Genomic DNA, 22209 nt, shown 5'->3' on the forward strand with positions numbered 1-22209 from the left:
GAAAATATTTAAAAGACTTGGTCTTCACTTGTTTAAATAAATTCTTTTTTTTTTACTTTGCTTCTTATAACTTTCAGAAAGACAATTTTAGGGAAAAAATACAACTTCAAAAATGATTTTAGGATTTTTAAACACATATACCTTTTTACCTTTTAAATTCCCCCCTCTTCTTTCTTGACAATTTAAATCAATATTCAAGTAAATTATTTTTTTTTATTGTTGAAAATTAATAAATACATTTTAAATTAATTCTTAATTTTAGTTTCTGTATTTTCAATGAAGAATATTTGTCAAATATTTCTTCAAACTTATTATGATTAAAATAAAATAAAAATATTCTGGCAAATCTAGAAAATCTGTAAAATCAAATTTAAATCTTATTTCAAAGTCTTTTGAATTTTTTTTTTTTTTTTTGGTTCTGGATACTGTAGAAAAAATAATGATTTGTCTTTGTAAGAAATATAGCTTGGTCCGATTTATATTCTAACAAAGTGCAGATAGGATTTTAACCTATCCAAAACATGTCATCAAAATTTTCAAATTAATCTTAATTTGGAAAAATTACTAATGATGTTCCATAAATTTTTTATTTTTTTTTTTTTCAAAAAGATTCGAATTAGCTAGTTTTTCTCTCCTTTTTTACGGTTGAATTTTGAATTTTAAAGAGTCAAATTTGAAGATAAACTGTGTTTCAAAATTAAATTTTCATTTTTTTTCGTGTTTTCTCCTCTTTTAAACGTTTCAATTAGGTGTTTTTTTCATCATTTATTCTCTACAAAAAACCTTCCGTAAAAGGAAAAAAAAATGTCCGACGGAATGACAGACAGAAATACGATTTATTCAAGTGTGTATCAAACTGGTAGCCCTTTGCAATAATCAGTACCCAAGAAGTAGCTCTTGGTTTCAAAAAGGTTGGTGACCCCTGCACTAGAGAAAAGCGCTATATAAATGTAAATCACTTCACTTTATAAAGTGGTGAGCTCCCTGTTAAAGTGCGACACAAAAAGCATTTTATGACGGCCATTACCGATAATGAAAGTATCTATCCAGTTATGATCATCCTGGTGTCACCTTAAAAACCCCTTCCGGCGCTGACGTCACTACCCTGGCACGAGCTGCAGCAGCGGCAGGGAGCGCGCATTGAGTGAAGAGCGCGCGCGCGGACACGGCGCAGGTGAAGGCAAGACCCTCGGCGTCCGCAGGCGGGAAACGACGAAGAAGATTGCCTCCATTAGTTTGTTTTTTTTTTGTTTAATTCTAGCTTGCTCGAGTTTAACTTAGCGTCTCGCCTTCTTTCGCGTTTATCAGCTCTTCTCGGTATCGACCCACGAGCGACGCACGTTGACTCCGCTGAGTCAGGAAAGGGAGAAGACGAGTGGAGACCGAAAACACCTCAACGGACTGAGCCGAATCGAGAGGTCGATGGAGGGCAAAGAGAAGGCACCGGCAGGTGAGCAGGATGGCTTCAAGTTTGTCTCACTGCGGGATGGAGGGTGTGACCGCCATGGAGCGATGCATGTTGGGTAGAAGTCTGCTGCAGTATTCTGAATGCAGCGGCTGTGGAGAGCCTAGGTGTGGTTATTATGGGATGGGGTGCAGTGTGCGTGTGTGCTGGGTCTGTTATGGGCCCGGCAGGGGAAAAAAAACCTGATGCAGCAAAAACACTGACAGAAAGACAGAGCCATGGGGGGGAGACAGACTGACAGACAGAATTAGACGAACAACAGACAGGAGGACTGAAGAGACATTGAGGGGACTTATTTTTATTTGTATTTTTTGAAATTTTATAAACCTTTATTTATAATATGCAACATTTACATACAATCAAGAAAAAAATAATAAACTAAACAAGTACAGAAACAGTACAAAACAGCGCCAGGGGGTTGTAAACTCAATAAAGTTACTAAGATAGAATGCTATATATATATATATATATGTATATATATATATATATATATATATATATATATATATATATATATATATATATATATATATATATATATATATATATATATGTATGTATATATATATTTGTATGTGTGTGTAACAAAATGTAAAGCCATAGATTCACACAAGTGTAACAAAGTCAATTGTCATGTAAATAATGTATTTCATAATGTTTTATTATTGTAATAATTACACACAATGTGTAAGTTACATGTAAATACCTGAAGGTTAGTTCAATGTAGGGCTGGGCGATATGGCCTTTTTTTAATATCTCGATATTTTTGGCCATATCGCAATACACGATATATATATATATATATCGTGATGTTTTACCTTAGCCTTGAATCAACACTTGATACATATAATCCCACCAGTATGATGATTCTTTGTGTCTACATTAAAACATTCTTGTTCATACTGCATTAATATATGCTCATTTGAAACTTTCATGCAGAGAAGGAAATCACAACCAAGTCAATTGACCAAAAGTGTATTTATTAAACAGTTATTAAGCAGTGGCACAAACATTCATGTCATTCCCAAAACAGAAAGTGCAAGATTGTCAGAGACATTTTAAAACAAGCCATTAGTGCAATTTTGTGCATGATGTCACGAAGATGACATATCAAAACAACACTAAATTAAAGTGCACTTTTTGTATTAAATGCCATTACAATAGTAAAAAACAAATAAAGTGCACTTTTGTGCATTATGTCACTCAAGATGTTTCAATAAATGCCAAATAAAAATCAGCTGTATAATAGGAAATCAAATAGTGTTCGTCCTTCGCTATGTGGTAGGTTACTGCGGACACTATCTCCTTTTGTTTTGTTGACAATTTTTTTCATGCGGTGTTTATCTGGAAATGTTTTCCTATGCATTTTGATGGTGTGGGCGTGTGGCACCGAAAGGAGATGTTGACATGCGAGTAAGTACTCTTCATTCTCTAGCAGGTGACTTTTCAAATGCTACTTTTTGTAGCAACGCTTTTGCCCCACACTTGACAAATTATGGTTGTCTGTTCGACATATTCCCAATTGAAGCCAAACCACCGCCAGACGATGGACCCCCTGCTGTTTTTCTTGGGAATTAATTCTTCCTTCATTTGTTACCATATTCGCACCTTCTTTCTCTCGTATTACCACTTGCAAGGCTGCGCTAGCATCACAGCTAACGTTACCCATGCTGCTACCTCTCTGCTGAGGTGAGGGCGTATACGTATGTGACGTATGTAAGAAGGTGCGCTCGCTGTCTGTGAGAAGGAGAGACAACAAAGAGTGGGAAGAGCCTTTAATGTAATGCCGGCAGCTAAAAGCAACTGTGTGAGAACGTATAATCGAATATCACCATATAGTAATTTTTTATATCGTACAGCGACAAACCCGCAATATATCGATATATCACCCAGCCCTAGTTCGATGTTTTGTCAATGTGGAACCATTGTGTCGTTGACCCTCCTGCAATAATTGCTGTGACACCCGTCTCTATATATGCGTTTGACACTTATTCCTACTTCCCTCCCGTCCACGATAACGGGAGAGGTAGGCGTCCACGCGACGACAGAAAAAGTGCATTCGTCTTGTTGAAAACTTAAGTTGACTTCCTTGTTTTGTATTATATTTGTGTAGGGGCTCGACGATGGCAGAAAACCATTGACAATTATATTGTCTGTAATTATTGGGTATGTTTTTTTTTCAGTGTGTTGTCTTATGTAGCCCTTTCGTCCACGGTAACGGGAGAGGGGCTTGACAATGACAGAACAATTTTGACGTTTTTATTCCCTGTCTTATCAGTAAAGTGCATCTGAGCAGCAACCCATGGTGTCGGTCATGTTCCATAAAATCCACACAACGCAGAGGAAAAGACCACCGGTTACACAAGTTCCGTAAATAATCCAAATTTGGTACACAGCGTCATTGTTTTCACAGCTTTTTGGTTGTCAGAGGTAGAAAGTGTTTTAAAGTAGAGTTCTAATTCTTTTTTAAAGGCACAAAAATAGGTTGGGTATTAATAAAGTTTCATTTATGAATATATTACTTGGCCAATAGTATAATGAGGTTGCAAAGGTAAAATTCCTTTTCAAATGTTTTTTCATACAGTGTAAAATTGAGGGGACATAGTTCAGTGTTTTTCAACCACTGTGCCGCGGCACACAAGTGTGCCGTTGGAGATGATGTAGTTTCACTTATTTGGGTTAAAAATATTTTTTGCAAACTAGTCTTTATAATCCGCAAATAATGTACCGTTGTTGAGTGTCGTGCTGTTTAGAACTCGGCAGAGTAACCGTGTTATTCTCCTCAATATCAGTAGGTGGAAGCTGGTAGCTAATTGCTTTGTAGATGTCAGGAATACGTTGTTTGAGACGACAATGGTTTGTCGTGATCATAATATGCAGACGACAATGGGAGGCAGCGTGAAGGTAAAAAGGTATCTAATGCTTAAACCAAAAAATAAACAAAAGGTCAGTGCCCCTAAGAAAAGGCATTAAAGCTTGGAGATGGCTTTGCAGAATGAAACTAAAACTGAACTGGCGACTAAACAAAAACAGAAAGCTGGACGACAGCAAAGACTTACAGCGTGTGAAGCAGAGACCGCGTCCACAAAGTACATCCGTATATGACATGACAATCAACAATGTCCACACTAAAAAAGATGACAACAACTTGAATATTCTTGATTGCTAAAACAAAGAAGTTGTGGGGATTAGTCCTCAAATGAAGACATGAAACTGCTACAGGAAAATACCAAAAAAAAGGAAAAGCCACCAAAATAGGAGCGCAAGACAACAGCTAAAACACTATGCAAGGGAGCACAACCAAAAAACTCATAAGTCACATCGTGATGTGACAGGTCGTGACGGTACACCTACTTTAAGACAAGAGCTATAGTGATGCATTGTTGGTTATGGTTTACATTCATATCCAACAATTGCGACAACTTTTTATTGTCTTCTGAGTTTCATTTCTTCATGATTTCTGCTGGTGGTGTACCTCCGGAATTTTTCAATGAAAAAAATTAGCCTTGATTTAAAAAAGTTTGAAAAACATTTACTTAGTTGATAGAGAAACAGACTATCATGACCATAATGATGGACCATAATTAAGAAAGAGAGCTAGACACCCAGGAAGCAGAAAGGGGACACACGACAAGACAGAAAAGTGGGGAAAGACTGACTCGATAAATGTGTGTGGTGTGGTATGATTAATATCTACACAGCACCATTTTTGTACCACCACCGATCCACTCTATTCCCCCAAGGCCGAAATCTCACCGAAACAAACGTCTAACAACATTGATGAAGAAGAAGAAACATAGCAACCTTCATAGCAACAACCTGAACACAATCAATAAATCAAAGTTTTTTTATATAGCCCTAAATCACAAGTGTCTCAAAAGGCTGCACAGGCCACAACGATCCCACATCGGGGCAAGAAAAAATCCACCCGCGGATGTGGGGGACCTCCCTCCCACCTCCCGGGCTACCGGTGCAATGGACGTCGAGTGGATCTAGTTAATAGTGTGAGAGTCCAGTCCATAGTTGGGCTAGCAGGGCCATATTTGAGGAAGGAATGATGATGTAAGACCATCATCATTTCTTAATTGGGATTATTTGAGACTATTTTTGGCAGAAAAATATCAAACTAAAAAAAAAAAAAAGAAAAGTAACGACCCTGGAAAAAAATCAGTGAAGGCACGGACTTTATGATCTACTTAGCGAGCTCGAGGGTGTTTTTCTCAAATTAAGCTAGCGGCTGACATTATAAGCCTCGCCATCAAGAAATGGATTACCGGTATATTTTGTCTAGGGTGTGCCCCATCTTCCGCCCATGTGCAGCTGGGATAGGCTTCAGCACCACCCGCGACCCCATAAGAGACAAGCGGTAGGAAATGGATGGATGGTTGGACTAAAGGTGACAGACATCACCCGACCCGTTTTGGAGTCAATTATTGTAAAAAAAATATCTCTTAAAGGGGAACTGCACTTTTGAAGGAATTTCCTTCACAGTCATTATGAAATACAAGACGACGGATGTATTTTTTTTATGCATTCTAAATATTAAATAAATGTGATTAAAAGTCTACTTACAATGGAGCCTTTGGGTGCCGCTCTATTCCGCCTATAAGGCCCTTAAAAGACATCCAAACACCTCCATTAAGGTTTCATATACATGATGTAAGTATACATGTAATGTAGTAACAGTCACATTTATAATAACATTTTAATATTTACAACTTGTTTTTTATAAGTAAGTAAGGAAACAGAGGTTCCTAATTTAGCTGCTGACATATGCAGTAACATATTGTGTCATTTTCCATTCTATTATTTTGTCAAAATTATTAAGGACAAGTGTGTGTTTGGGGGGGGTGACCGGTACTTTTTAGAGGCAGTATAGTACCGAATATGATTCATTAGTATCACAGTGCTATACTTCTACCGGTATGCAGTACAACCCTAGTACAAGGGCTGCTGTCATTTGAATGCCAACTGCTAGGATGTTCATATATTCCCAGTTAGGTGAAGAATGACTCATAATCCTCACAAAGAAAAGGGGAGTGTAACCAAGCGTCTTTCCTTGTCGTTCTCGCCATTCCCGGGTCTAAATTGGCTGTCAAAGTGTACCAACTTGTCCGAGTACCTCCTCATACTTCTACTATCCCGGTTAGAGGCATGATTTATGATCTACAATAAAGTTTGACGAGCAAAGAAACAAGGAAGCAGCTCACCAGTCGATCATGTCAACACAGCACGCAAGTTTGTGATCACGGCGAAGCTATAAATAGTTTGTCTGCGTTAGCGCTTATAATAACAATATCACTATCACTTGGTTAATATTCAAGTAGCAAAATGTAAATGTCGTGTTTTTGGATGTTTTTTATTGGGTTTTATGGGCGGAAAAGAGGACTTCCCATTGGCTCTTTTGTAAGCAAACTTTTGTTTACAAGTTAAAATGCATTAAAAAAAAATACATCCGTCGTCATGTCTTTCATAATGATTGTGAATGATAGGCAAAATTTCCCAAAAAGGGACAACAAGTTCCCCTTAAAACACCTCAGATCACAGAACAATATTATGAGACATAAAATAATCACACTTTTGCTGTCTGAAAATTAAGACAAAAAAACACCTGATTCTCTTTGTGTGTACTGTGCTTAAAGCGGTTTGGAAATAGCCGAGGACCAGGGACTTTTAAGGGGGTTGCCGTGGAGACAGGAAGGCCTGTGAGACTCAAAAAAGGCAACAATACAGAGAGGACATAACAATTGGGACAGGCATGTTGTTTGTAGTGAGACGTTAAGGCAGAGAGACAGGCAAGAGTTATGTGAGACTGTAACATGACAGCAATGCCGACTTGAGGACATGGAAACACAGGTGAGTCTACAAGGCAGGCAGACTGACAGGAGGACCTGGGAAAAGGGGACAGCAAGGCAATATGACGTACAGTACTGTTGCAGTGAAATTGTTAAGAATTAGTCCAAAGTATATTAAGTCATACATTCATATGTTGTACATTTTTCTGGTTATTGTTTGTTATCCCCACTTTGGAATGTACATACATTTTGATCTCAGCTACTTCTAAGCAGACAAATATGATAATAATCGATCGTATGGTGAGACAGATAGAGATCGAATCAAGACTCTCAGCACTTATTAAACATGAGATGGTCAAGTCAGGGCTTGGATCGATTTGTCCAAGGAACCTGTGCTTATCAAGTTAAGTCGTTAGCTGGCATACTGAAGTTTGTAACTGGGCAGTGAACTTGCCTTCACGGAAGAGATAATGGCCGCCGCTATACTTTGTATTTTTATTGGAATTACTTTGCTATGAGAGGGAATAAGAAGCCACTTTGGAGCCTGAATTACATCCTGAAGAGCAGACAGCTGAGTCATTCCTACTGCCCAATTTTACACCTCCTTACCGTAAACAAGTGTTTTGCTGGCATCGACACCGCGTCTACTGCATTTCCTGTCCGGCAGACCTAACATGTCTGTCCATCCTCCATGCGGTCCTTGTATAAAAACAAACTAAACATGAAAAAGGCTTACTTGTGGTTTTTCCACATGTGCGACTACGGAGTGGATGGAAAATGAGCTGTCATCCTCAGTGTCTGTGAGTTTGTTTACAGTATACATCATTGTGTGTGTGTGTGTGTGTGTGTGTGTGTGTGTGTGTGTACGTGTAGTGATTGTGGTATCAGATCAATAGTATTCTGGAATGTTGTTAGCCACTGCCAGTAACCTGAGGAACTCCATCCCTGAGGACGAATGCGGGCCAGTACTTTGTTGTCTTATCTTTCTGCTGAGACACACCCAAACACTGTTTGTGTGTCTGAGATAGTCACCACTTAAACGTAGTGCTTTGTAGATGTCTGTCAAAGTGCAGTTTTTCACATATCCATGCCTATTTAAATATTTCAAGTCTATCAGCACTAATAATCTGTCAGAATAAGGATGCCTCAGTCTTGGATTCAGCATAGTCGGAGAGCTGCACAAGGGCACGTCTTGTCTTGAAGACTTTCTGGATGAGGTGGGAATCTTTGGTCACCTCACGAGCAATAAAAAATGTTGTATTGATGCATATTTAATTAATGTATATCAATGCAGTTTTACATTTATTTTCTATTCACTAAATACGAATTTATTACTTGCAATTTTTAAAAACTGTGCATTTGTAATACAAAAAAACTAAATATTTCCCATCACATTTATTAAATTCAAGGAAATGTGTGCAAATTTGGAACATAAGTGCCCTGTAATGAAGGAGCTGGTGGGATCTCTCGATGAGGTGGCTCACTGCAGCTAGCCAAACTTTAGAACAGTCTGCATTGTTGTATTTACAATAAATAAATCGATTATTGACATTTACTGATCAATTTTATAATTCACCATGTCTGAATTGCAATGCATCTAAAAATCGCTAATTTCCCCACCTTAATACAGACACCTCAGACCTTGTTCAGTTTCAGTATACATCAGTGGGTTACCGCCACTAAACTGCATTACTTTAGTGTAGTCTGCATCTTATATCTATACAAACTGATCAATTAATACAATGACAGCAAATACATGTGTCAATTAAAATTGTAGTCTTCAGTCAGTGTATGCCAGTTAGCCATAACAGCTAATTCGTACATCAGTCACAGACTATTAACTAAATGAACACAGCTGTCTCATTTAGACTACGATATCAGAAAATCAATAAAATATCGCACAAACTCAGGAGAATCCATTAATTCTTTAAATATATCTCCTGAAGCGTCAATAGTTACTTTTGTACTGATATAAACCTATTGATCGTAACTTAAGTAAAAGGGGAGTGGCTTTTTGGGGGGAATTTTGCCTATCGTTCACAATAATTATGAGCGACAAGAACACAAAAAGGTTTTTTATTTTGTAAAAAAAACATCTCATTCTAGGTGGCTAGCAATGCAGCTAATGGGAGCAATCATTTCTACCTCTGAATGCATTCAAAAAAACGTCAACAATACTTAATTTACGTTCCGTAACCCGTAAGCTGTAGCGACTTTGTTATTGTAAGAGCGAACACTGAGGAACTTTTTTTTTTAGTGTACTAACACATCGTCAAGCTTTGATATTAACCGTAAAAGCTAACAAGGGCAAGAGATAAGCTAGCTTCTACGTCAGCACAAAACGCGTTTGAGTTTGTAATGCACAACACTGTGATAGGACACCAATCTGTACTGACTGACAAACATGAACAATCATATTACAGCATCTGTAAAGTATTAGCCCACATTTCATGTTTTCTTTGTACACAGCTAGCCAGACAGTGTATGTACTGTGGTTGAAATAACACGCATGGTCAATATATAGTGACTCACTCAATGGACAGTTGTTTGTCTGGTCCAGCTGGCCGGGGCCATTTCCTGTTGATTTTGGGTAAACACTCCATTTATATCAAACTAGCTTGTCTCCAAGTTCCACATTTGCAGCTTCGAGTTGCTTTTACTTCACTCTCTCGGCTTCCGTAAGCTCCAAAGTTTCACTTTCTTCTTTGTGCTCGCTTCTATAAGCAGTAGTTCATTCTCAGTATATTTAGATTAAAAAATAAAAGGTTGTGAATCCTCATATGTCCAAAAATAGTCGTCTTTGTTGTTTCTTACCAAGTCTGCCATCATCAGAAAACACTTGCAGAAGTGAGACGTGCACCGCTATGAAAACAGAAATCAATGCGCAGAAGGAATCCGTCGCGGAAACGATTAAAATTACCAATATAGGGTAAATATTGTACATATTACATATTGTTATGAAGATGTCTGGAACTACATTATACAGTGTATACTGTATATATACTTGCAGTGTGTATATAAAACATATTACATATTGTTATGAAGGTATCTGTTACTAAATTGTTTATATATATATATATATATATATATATATATATATATATATATATATATATATATATATATATATATATATATATATATATATATATATATATATATATACTTGCAATGTGTATATAAAACCTTGATGGAGGGTTTTGAAGCGGTTTTAGAGGGCTTTGAAGGCTACAACATTAGCCATATCTTTCTAGCCTTTTTTAAATCGTGTTTAAAATCCGGAAAAAAAAAAAAAGACGTGTGTTGTTGTCTCTCATAAAGATTGTGAACAATAGGCAAAATTCCCCAAAAATTGCAGTTCCTTTTTACGTAAAAAAATAGGTGCAAGTTTCAAAGTAAAATGTTTGTATAGGCCTGGGCTGATAACAATTTTTGCCAAACGATAAATTGTCCCACTAAATTATTATAGACAATACTATTGTTGGTATTATTGTGAGATTAAATTACTTAATCCGGTCACAAAATAATGGGGACAATAATATTGTTTATCTACAATAATTTGTAGGATAATACAATATATCCATCCATCCATCAATCCGTTTTCTACCGCTTATCCTTTTTCGGGTCGCGGGGGGTGCTGAAACCTATCTCAGCTACATTTGGGCGGAAGGCAGCGTACACCCTGGACAAGTCGCCAGCTCATCGCAGGGCCAACACAGATAGACAGACAACATTCACACTCACAACCCCCCCTAGAGAGGGGGGGGGGTTGCCCACATCTGAGGTCCTCTCCAAGGTTTTTCATAGTCAGCATTGTCACTGGCGTCCCACTGGATGTGAATTCTCTCTGCCCACTGGGTGTGAGTTTTCCTTGCCCTTTTGTGGGTTCTTCCGAGGATGTTGTAGTCTTAATGATTTGTGCAGTCCTTTGAGACATTTGTGATTTGGGGCTATATAAATAAACATTGATTGATTGATTGATTGACATTCACACACTAGGGCCAATTTAGTGTGGCCAATCAACCTATCCCCAGGTGCATGTTTATGGAGGTGGAAGGAAGCCGGAGTTCCCCGGAGGGAACCCACGCAGTCACGGGGAGAACATACAAACTCCCATACAGTATAACAAAATTTTGATTCAATTAGTGATTATTATATTTTAATACATAAAAATGCATAAAACTGTGAAAATAAAGAGTGGAGGAAGAGTTGTTTTAGACTGTCAATGAACATTTTTATCTTAAGGTGCCACACATGAGTACAGTATGCAATAATTTACTTTCAAAAATATTTGGCTTTATGCAAACTATCATGCTCTTAATGTAATGTAATCATAATATATAATAATAATGCAAGTAATCATTCAAAATGATATTAACTTTTAATTCCCATTACTGGTGAATTGTTTACCATTGTACTGTAATTGAAAGGTAAATAACTTTTAGTTATCCTAAATAAATAAACAAAAAATAAAATGGACTCATGAGCAAATATTAAACTTAAATATTGAACAGCTAAAAGTGCACTTATTCTTATTTGGAAAAACTACGTATGGTTGTGTTTTTTTTGTTTTTTTTTGTTCACGGCACTCTCGCTCATTCGTCAGGGTTGATGGGCTCATATTGCCCATTCGGGTTGAAGCTGAAATAATCCTACGACGGGACATTTTGGTTTGTAATCATATTTTCTTCCTCTAATTTTGGTTACTTTGTGTAATCTCCAATTATTTGCAGGACCTTTCCTTTCAGCGACATAAAATCAATGGAAAGTAGAACTGTCCCACGTCTGTGGGTACAGTACAGCGACAGGAGCGATGTACACTTGCAGCGCAGTACTTTTATACATTGTTTGCCACGTGTGGTTGGTCAGATTCTGCTCGGTAGGGGTGACATTATGTGTAAAGGAGACTCTTATTGAGCAGATGACTTTGGAAAGTGTCTTCCAGGATCGATTAAAAGTCCCATTTAGTTTGAAATACGCTTCCTAGCTGGCATGAATCGTCAGAACTGACATGGAAGGACGTTTGTTGCAGGCTGATATGACCATCATGTACAAATGCTTTTAGTCATATTGGACTTCTAAATGGGTCAATGGGACCATGTGGGTTGATGTGCTCCTTCTTAAGAGGGTCACCATGGAGACGGTGTGATGAGTGAGAGACAGTGAATGAGAGTGACTAAACCTTAAAGTGTATGTTGTCATGTAGCGACAGTCCGCGGACCTTTCAATTATAAATGATGATTTTTTTTTCTGCTCGAAACACACAAAAACGCACACACAGACACACACAGGCGACTATACATCTGGCTTGATGGAGGCTTTCATTTCATGTAATGCAGCAGATGGAGACTAGATGTGCATTAACACTCCCATCAGCCAACCGACGCTGCAACACAGTTGCATTACTTCCAGCATGAGGAAGCATTTGCCATAATGCATCGCCAATACACCAACTAAAGTCAGCTGCGCATGTCAAGTAAAGCCGCAACCATTGTTTGTTACTCGTAGTCATCATCATGACTTAATGACGCATTGAGACCTCCTCGGCGTGCGGCTGTGAAAGGCAGCCTGCAAGTCAAGCTGCAGGGATGACGCCGTCCTCTGGCAGTGTTTGTTGAACGCTTCTGATAAAAATAGTCTGCTTCACCTTCCAGCCTAAGAATAACTGCTCTCCTCTTACTGCGAGATCTCGTTCTCGAGACAGAACATGGATCAGAACCACAGACGGTTCTTATTATTATTATTACACGAACACTAAAATATTTGGACCAAACTCTAAATATGCATTCTTTGAGAGAAGAAAAATGTATGATTTTATCTTCTTAAAAGCCATGTTATTGCTATTTGAGTGTTCATATTTTTAATTATGGTATGTGTATGTGTTCATCTACAAAATCATTCTGGGTATCACTCCATCTTATCTATCTTGTCTTTTAACAAAAAAACAAGGAAGTCACAATCTTCGTTTAATGAATGTTCTGCAATTCGTCGTCCCCAAAGTAAGAACTGAACTGGGCAAGAAAGCATTTAGGTTTTCAGCACCGAAGGCTTGGAATAACCTACAATCGAATATTCAACTTCAAACCCTTTTTACATTGAATGAGTTTAAAGCTTCTTTTTAAAGGATTGCAGTCTACCTTGTCTGTATGCACATGTGTCATGTGAGCAAGTTTTAATGTTGTAAAATTGATGGTTTATGTGTTGTTTACTGTTTTTAATGTAACCTTGCTGCTGCCCTCTTGGCCAGGTCTCCCTTGGAAAAGAGATCTTTGATCTCAATGGGATTGTATCTGGTTAAATAAAGGCTAAATAAAAAACTAAATAAAATTGGAAAGGTTTAGAGCAGGTGTGCCTCCAAGGGCCAGTGTGAAAATATGCTCATGGTTCGCGGGCCAAACAGCAATTTTTACCATGCAACAGCACCGTGAGTAAGTAAATTAACCTCATAATGTCATATAAATATGACAGGTAACATGCATCTCTTTATCTTTTATAGACATTTTTAACCTTAAAACATTCAAAAAGGTCATTTTCTGCACATTTCTTTCATTTCCAGGTGTTGTTCTATAACCAGCTCGTCCTAGATATTTCCTCCAAACGCTTTCAAACTGTACTCACACAGATTAGTTTTATGGAGGAAGCGAAATTTCAAAGTAGGGCTGGGCGATATGGCCTTTTATTAATACCTCAATATTTTTATGCCATGTCACGATACACGATATATATCTCGATATTTTGACTTAGCCTTGAATGAAGACTTGATGCATATAATCACAGCAGTATGATGATTCTATGTGTCTACATTAAAACATTCTTGTTCATACTGCATTAATATATGCTCATTTTAAACTTTCACGCAGAGAGGGAAATCCCAACTAAGTCAATTTTCCAAAAGTGTATTTATTAAACAGTTATTAAGCAGTGGCACAGACATTCATATCATTTCCAAAACAGAAAGTGCAAGATTGTAAGAGAGATTTTAAAACAAGCTATGAGTGCACTTTTGAGAATGATGTCACCAAGATGACATATCAAAACAACACTAAATTAAAGTGCACTTTTTGTACAGAACGCCACTACAATAGCTAAAAACAAATGATGTGCACTTTTGTGCATGATGTCACACAAGATATTTCAATAAATGTCAAATAAAAATGAGCTGCATAATAGGTTCCTGCGGACATTATCTCCTTCTGTTGTTGATTTTTTTTTTTCCATAGGGTATTGATCAGGAAATAGTTGCTTCGGCATTTTGTTGATGTGGCACCGGCCGGAGATGTTGACATGCACAGTTTCAAGCACTTCTTATTCTCTGGCGGGTGACTTTTCCAATGATGCTACATTAGCAGTGCTGCTAATTTTTGTAACAACGTTTTTGCCGCATAAATGTCGAACATATTACTGCTTGAAGTCAAACCACCTCCGGACGATGGATTCCCTCCCATTTTTTCTGGTAATTAATTCTTCCTCCATTTGTTACCAGATTCGCACCTTCTCTCTCTCGTATTACCACCCGCACCTCACCGTTAGCATCACAGCTAGCGTTACCATGTCGCTACCTCTCTGCTACGCGGGAGCGTGTGACGTTGCACACGTGATGTGTGTAAAAAGGTGCACCTGTTTAAGTCTCTGTGACAAGGGGAGACAAGAGAGTGGGAAACGTATGCAGTGTAATGCCAGCAGCTAAAAGCAACTGAGTGAGAATGTATAGTCAAATATCACGATATAATCATTTTCTATATCGCACAGAGACAAACCCCCGATATATCGAGTATATCGATATATAGCTCAGCCCTACTTCGAAGCCTTTAAGTTTTCATTTTAAGACGTGGGCCAACCATGGCGACCAAGATTATCCTTCTCCGAGAGCGTCAACAAGTCACAACTTTACTGTAGAGCAGGGGTCTAAAGTAAATCTATGGATTTACTGTAAAAAGACCTTGCAGCTCAGTCACCAGCATCTTACCGTACAATTTATGGTGTTTTTTACACCAAATTACTGTAAATTGACAAACTGTAGGACTGTTTTGTTTTCGTTAAAATTATGGTGACTGAACTGCCATCTTTTTTCAGTAAAAGCTATGGCCATTTTTTAAAGTGCATTACTGTAATTTGAAAACCCATATCACAGTTATTTTTACGGACATTTTGGCAACGGAACTGCTACCTTTTAACCGTAAAATCTACGTTCCTTTTTTTTACAGTTCATAATTGTAACTAAAAAATGTACCAGTGATGATTTAATTGTTAATTTATTGGGATTGGGCGGCCAGGTTTTTACTTTAAAATTTATTTGACTTTTTACCAGACATCATTGATTGTGCAGCTTGAAAAATGTCAGTATCAATATGTATTTGTCACATCTATGGATCATGTTTTGTTTTGTCATGTTATGTTTTTGATTTTGGACAATCAGTCACGTTTTGCACTTCCTGGTTTTGTTTGTTTCCATGCCAACCTCATTAGTTTTCACCTGTCATGTTCATGTTCTCAGCCTCACCTGTTTTCACTAATCATCACAGCTATTTAAGTCACTCTTTTTCTTGTCTTCGTCCGGGGATCCTCACACTCACACACACGCACCCTACCCATGCTGTCCAAACCTTTACGTCCTGTCCACAGTTCCATGCCGAGTAAGTTTATATATTTATGCCACAGTGCTATTTTTGTTTTGTCTGTACATAGTTCATTCATGCCAATCGAGCAAGTGTTTTTGTTTCCTGTTTGTATTTTGTAGCCAAGTTTTATACCTCCTTGTGAGCGCCCTTAGTTTGATTATTTTTGATTATAGTGTTTGTCTATTTAATAAATCATGTACTTAAATTCATGCCTGACTCGTCCCACATCATCCTTGCATCGAGGAAGCACAAACATCCACAGCCCGAGCTTCACAGTATTACATTCGCAAGGACATGACGGGCCAAATTTGGCCCGTGGGCTCCACTTTGGGCACCCCTGTTTTAAAGTGTTTTTATTAATAATAAAAGCAGAATGTCTTGCTTACGGATGGGTACCGAATTTGATACTTTTATTGGCGCCAACCGAATTCCGTCGGTACTACCGGGTATCGATTCACGTAAAATCCAACGGTACCATCTTTCGACATCTTTGTTGCTCAAGTCCTGGTGTCCGGTTGTAGACTAAACACCAGCTCAAACAATCACTTGAAAAGCACTCATGGTGGACTCAGCCAAATTCCCTCTAAGTAATGTTGCCAAGAAAGCAAGTATTCTGATTAATTTTTTTTTTTTTTTAAACATAAATTAGGTTCCACTTCTTCAAAATGCGCTAGCTTGATGCTAAATAATATTGGTTTTAATTAATAGCTGGTTTGTAAGTATAAACACTTTGTATGGCTCCACATAAGACTACGGGCACATTCAGCTTCATGGCAAAGGTTACTTCCTAGCTAAGTAACACAGTGTAGTCTATACACCACTGCCATCTAATCTCAAAGTCCACTATAATGTATGGCAGTGTTTCTTAACCATAGTGCTTGGGCCCATTTTTGTGGGCTGCGAGCACCCCTAGACTAGAGGGCCGCCAAAAAATATCTGTTTCTCAGCTCTGAGCTGTATTGAGCCACAGCGGTACTCAGTTGTACAAATTGACAATATCAGACAAACAGAAGACGTCTGGAGCTAAAGTCATGGAGAAGTTTAGGTGCAAAAATTATGACTAAAGTGGTCAAGCTGAAGCTTTCATTTGCACCTAAATATTATTGACAGTTTACTTAAGAAATATATATATATATGTATATAGAAATATATATATGTGTGTATATATATATATATATATATATATATATATATATATATATATATATATATATATATACATATATGTATATATATATGTATATACATGTATATATATATATATGTATATACATGTATATATATATATATATATATATATATATATATATATATATATATATATATATATATTAACACTGAATTTGTCATTTTACTCTTGATTTTAATGGTATTCAATAACTATATCTAACATACATACAGTTTAACAAGATAAACCTTGTCAAATGTTATGAAAGGATGTGTTAATCAGAAAGGTTATTATGAAGGGTTAGGTCAGACTGATTACAAAATAAATACTAATAAAATATACTGCAAAAGAAGGAACTCATATCTGGGATATAACATTGTGTATATATATATATATATATATATACAGTATATATATATATATATATATATATATATATATATATATATATATATATATTATTGTAGAAAATAGATGGCTGGTTGGATAATTGTATGCCATATTATTTTTCATCAGTTTCTATGAGTTCCTTCTTTTGCAGTATATTTGATTAGTATTTATTTTGTAATCAGTCTGACCTAACCCTTCATAATAACCTTTCTGATTAACACATGCTTTCATAACATTTGACAAGGTTTATCTTGTTAAACTGTATGTATGTTAGATACAATTATTGAATTCCATTAAAATCAAGAGTAAAATGACAAATTCAGTGTTAATATCTGTCTGGGTCGCGGGCCCCTCTGTAGTTGAGAAGTCCGGCCCCGATGGTAGAGCGGTCGTCTAGAAACTTGAGGGTTCCTTGTTCGATTCCAGCCTCCGCCGTTGTGTCCTTGGGCAAGATATACTTCACCCGCCTTTCTCCCAGTGTCACACACTCTGGTGTTTTAGGCGCTGCTCTTGCAGCGACCAATCATTCTTACTGTTCTGTCTGGCGGGTTGGGCTGAAAAAACTAATGGCCTTCCATAGATAAATAGTGTATAGAAAAAAATAATTATAAGAATTAATCTAGCCTCCGAAATGTAATAAGAAAACAAGATATAACAACTGGACAGCACATTTATCATTATCAGCTCATTTTATGTCATATTATAAATGAGATTTTATCATTACACAATTAACATTTTTAAACACAAAAAATGTATAAAGTACTTGTACAGTTTACTACGGGTGTCGGATCCTAGGTAGCATATCGATTCGCATGTGAAAGGTACCCATCCTGCATCCTACGTGACGCTTATGTGGTGTCACGTAGGTTAATTTCCTTTTGTGGAAATGTTCGCGTATAGATCTTCATATTCCTGTCCTGGGAGAGCACACCTGTAGGTTCAATGTCCACAGTTGAATAGCTTAGTTGCTCAGAAATGTATGTAGATATATAAGTTTATTATGGGGTATAAGGGTGGAACACAGTTTGGAAAAACAAAAACATGATTTTACTCAACAGAACAGCAACATTGCAAAAATATCCCCTTTTTTAAAAATCATTTTGTTCATAGATACATCTCCTTCACAACGGTGCCAACGATCCGTGAGACTGTCTTTGTTTTAGCTCAATAGTAGTGCGCTGGTCTCTCACACAGGCGATGTCGGTTCGAGCACCGCTCGAAACAGAAGAAAAAAAAATGCAGCCGAGAGAGAGAAAGTGAACATACAAGACAAAGGTAAACTGTTTGTGATTGACAGCTATAAACACCAATCTTTGGATTCTGCCATCAAAATCTGGGGGCCCCTTATCTGGTTGGGTCCATGGGCATTAGCTTAGGTAAGCCTGTGCATTAATGGGGCCTTGGTTATGATGTTTGTAATAGGAATATATGTGTTTTGTATTTAAGGTAGCTAGTTATTAGAGTGCTAGATGCTAGCTAACAAGTAGCCCAATAGCTGCAAGCTAACAATTAGCACGCTTGCTGCTTCTCCAGTAAATGAGCAGCATCACCATGCTATGAGTTTATTGAGTTTAGGGGCAATAATCATTTATGGTTTTAAGAAATAGATTTTCAACATTTAAGTACGGTTCCACTAACTTTTGGGAATTATTACTGCAAATCATCATCAATACCGGTCATTGTTACATCCCTAAAAAATGCCTTATGCTAACAGCCACAAGCTAACACACAAATCTTTACACAGTGTCGTCATGTCATCTTCTGAAAAGTCGACGGTCATGGTCGTGTTCATTCTCAGAAATGTTGGTCTGTTATTTTCCATCAGGCCTCAGTGTGTTTACATTATGGATGTCAGAGTGGCTGAAAGTGTTGATAGCCAAACAGCTGAGAGGTGTGTCATTACGTGAAATTGTGAGCTCGCCCAGCTATTACCAGAAGTATCCACTTATTGATTTACTTCCTGATTGATCGACAAAGAGACTGCAGAGATTCTTGGAGCGCCTGCTGTCCGGCGATAAGACTGGCATTGAGGTAGACGAGGGAGAAGCCAGACATGTCAAAGACAGCTGCCAGCAGGGTGAGTCTTCAGTCTAACATCACAGTCACAACCGTGTCTCTTTGATGGAAACGCCGCTCGGCTCGACCTCAGCACGACTTCAACAGCCACCTCAGCTAAAATAGATGGGCGGCAGTCTAATGGTGCGTCCTATTTACTTCGGAAGTTGGAAGTCGGCGCTGGGCACGATGTCACAGCCCAGTTATGAGCGTTCCAGTTACGAGGTTAGAAATCAAAATGGCCACATCCACAAAAGCTATTCTTGCCTTGTCTGAATATAACAACTTATAGGAAACTATGCATTATTTATGCAACCTTCAAACACGGTGGATGAAGAGGAAACACGCTAGCGATGTAGAACATACGTATGTATTACATGAAAAAAGGTCATTTTGTTCAATGTTCTTTGTTGAGATTTACCATATTTTTCTGGTGTTATCATAGACTGAACTCGTGTTTAGAGACTTTTTACTTCTGTCTCTCGATGTTTGTGACGAAAGAGGCGAGCTGCGGCGAGCCTGACGTCACACTTGCTTGGCGCTGCCGCTCCAGTTGGACTTTCTCTCGTTAAAAGCCGCCACTGTCCTCCTCAATAGTTGAATATTTTGTAGATGGTTGTCCACAGGTATATCTGGGATATAACATTGTGTGTATATATATATATATATATATTATTTATTATTTATTATTGTGGGAAATAGATGGCTGGTTGGATAATTGTATGCCATATTATTTTTCATCAGTTTCTATGAGTTCCTTCTTTTGCAGTATATTTGATTAGTATTTATTTTGTAATCAGTCTGACCTAACCCTTCATAATAACCTTTCTGATTAACACATCCTTTCATAACATTTGACAAGGTTTATCTTGTTAAACTGTATGTATGTTAGATATAATTATTGAATACCATTAAAATCAAGAGTAAAATGACAAATTCAGTGTTAATATATATATATATATATATATATATATGTGTATATATATATATATATATATATATATATATATATATATAAATTTATTTTATTTTCACGTTGAAAAGAAAATTCCTTATTTTTAAGGTGTGGCTGTATTGAAAATGCCGAAACGAATCGTGTGGTGCCCAAAGATTCACAGCCCCAGACAATATAGAAGCTTATATAATTTTTTACATTCAGAGCAGCCATATTGGAAGCCAAATTGGGGGTGGTGATAATGTGCCGCATTTCCCACGGGGCACTTCGACCTCAAGGGGCGTTACAGTTGAAATTCCTACTAGCAGCTTGCCAACACTAAATGGTCCCTAGTGTGCGAATGTGAGTGTGAATGTTGTCTGTCTATCTGTGTTGGCCCTGCAATGAGGTGGCGACTTGTCCAAGGTGTACCCCGCCTTCCGCCCGAATGCAGCTGAGATAGGCTCCAGCACCCCCCGCGACTCTGAAAGGGACAAGCGGTAGAAAACGGATGGATGGATGGACAGCTTGGAAATTCCAACTTCCCAGTACAAATGGAATGCACCAAAAAGCTTTAAATGCCTTCACACTAAATTCAAGGTGACAAATGGGAATGTGTCAACACAGAAAATAAAAACAAAGTTGCCAATATGCTAACTTCCCCAGCCAGGGAAATCTCACTGCATTCAAGTTCCATCACATTTTACATATTTACTACTTCAATGTCAGCAATTTAGTAAAGCTCATATATCAAGTGGTCTACATTTCACTGCACAATTTGTCAGCCTTAAAAATACCCTTGGTCAGATGTGTGGAATGAACAGGTAGTGTTGAATATCAGTGTGAACATGTGAAGTCATCACTACTTTAAGTCTTAACTCTCAGACCACCTTCTGTACGCGGTCTATGCAAGTCATCCTGCTACACCACTCATGCCGCAGCCACACAACCACTCCCTCTCAACTTCTCTCGTCCAAAGGCAAAACCCAGTAACTCAATTTTGGTCAAAACCGAGCTGATAATAATTTTGGAGTTCCTAGGTGATATGCTTTACATTAGTGTATGCGATATTGTAATTTGTTCCGTAAGTAAGCTGTTACGCGCATGGCAGGACCTAGCAACTACCACATAACCGCGTAGATACAACAGAAAAACCTAGTATCTCAAGGGACCAATCGGAGCTTCTTTGTCAGTCGCTTTATTGTCTTTAATGAGACATTTGCACGAATGGGGGCCGACGGTCAACCTGATTATGTGATATTATGGCACGAGGGGATATTTGGAAGATTGGCCCAGGACGTTGCAAGCACCTTCATTAAATGTATTGTTCTTGATTCTTGCCCTTGCATACTCTTTTGGGCAGATAACTGTGGAGGTCAAAATAAAAACTGGACGCTGTACACGGCTCTTGCCCAATGTGCAAACGCAGAATGGGGCCCACCCGAAATTGTGATAAAATATCTGGAGAAAGGGCACACGTTCATGAGAGCAGATTCAATCCATGGCTCAATCGGCAAGAAAATGAAAGCTCAAGAAAACATCTATACGTTTGATGACTTTGTAAATCTTTGTAAGACAGCATCAAGATAGATTGGTTTTCCTTTGTTTTCTCAAAATCAGCTAGAAGTGAGTTACTAGGTTTTGCCTTTGGGCGGGAGACTTATGGCGAATGCATCGACTGCATAAGAGTCTTTAAAATGCTGTCAAACAGTCAAATCATACCAGATTTGTCATCGATGACGTTCACCATGATTTTGTCTGTGTTACGTCTATTGGTCGTTTGT

The 22209-nt window shown here is 37.8% G+C and overlaps 1 protein-coding gene across 2 annotated transcripts in view; it reads left to right on the forward strand.

Moving 5' to 3' along the window:
- The first annotated feature begins 1119 nt into the window (after window positions 1–1119).
- Window positions 1120–22209, forward strand: part of LOC133536944 (fibroblast growth factor 12-like) — a 70222-nt gene continuing 49132 nt past the window's right edge. The window contains exon 1 of one of the 2 annotated variants that reach the window (XM_061877689.1): window positions 1120–1450. In XM_061877689.1, coding sequence (XP_061733673.1) covers window positions 1423–1450 — 28 coding nt within the window. In that variant the 5' untranslated portion in view covers window positions 1120–1422. Of the gene's footprint in view, window positions 1451–19491; window positions 19514–22209 lie in introns of those variants that run through there. The other variant, XM_061877690.1, reaches the window with a different exon arrangement.

Source organism: Nerophis ophidion, linkage group LG18 (genome assembly GCF_033978795.1).
Source record: "Nerophis ophidion isolate RoL-2023_Sa linkage group LG18, RoL_Noph_v1.0, whole genome shotgun sequence".
NCBI lineage: Eukaryota > Metazoa > Chordata > Actinopteri > Syngnathiformes > Syngnathidae > Nerophis > Nerophis ophidion.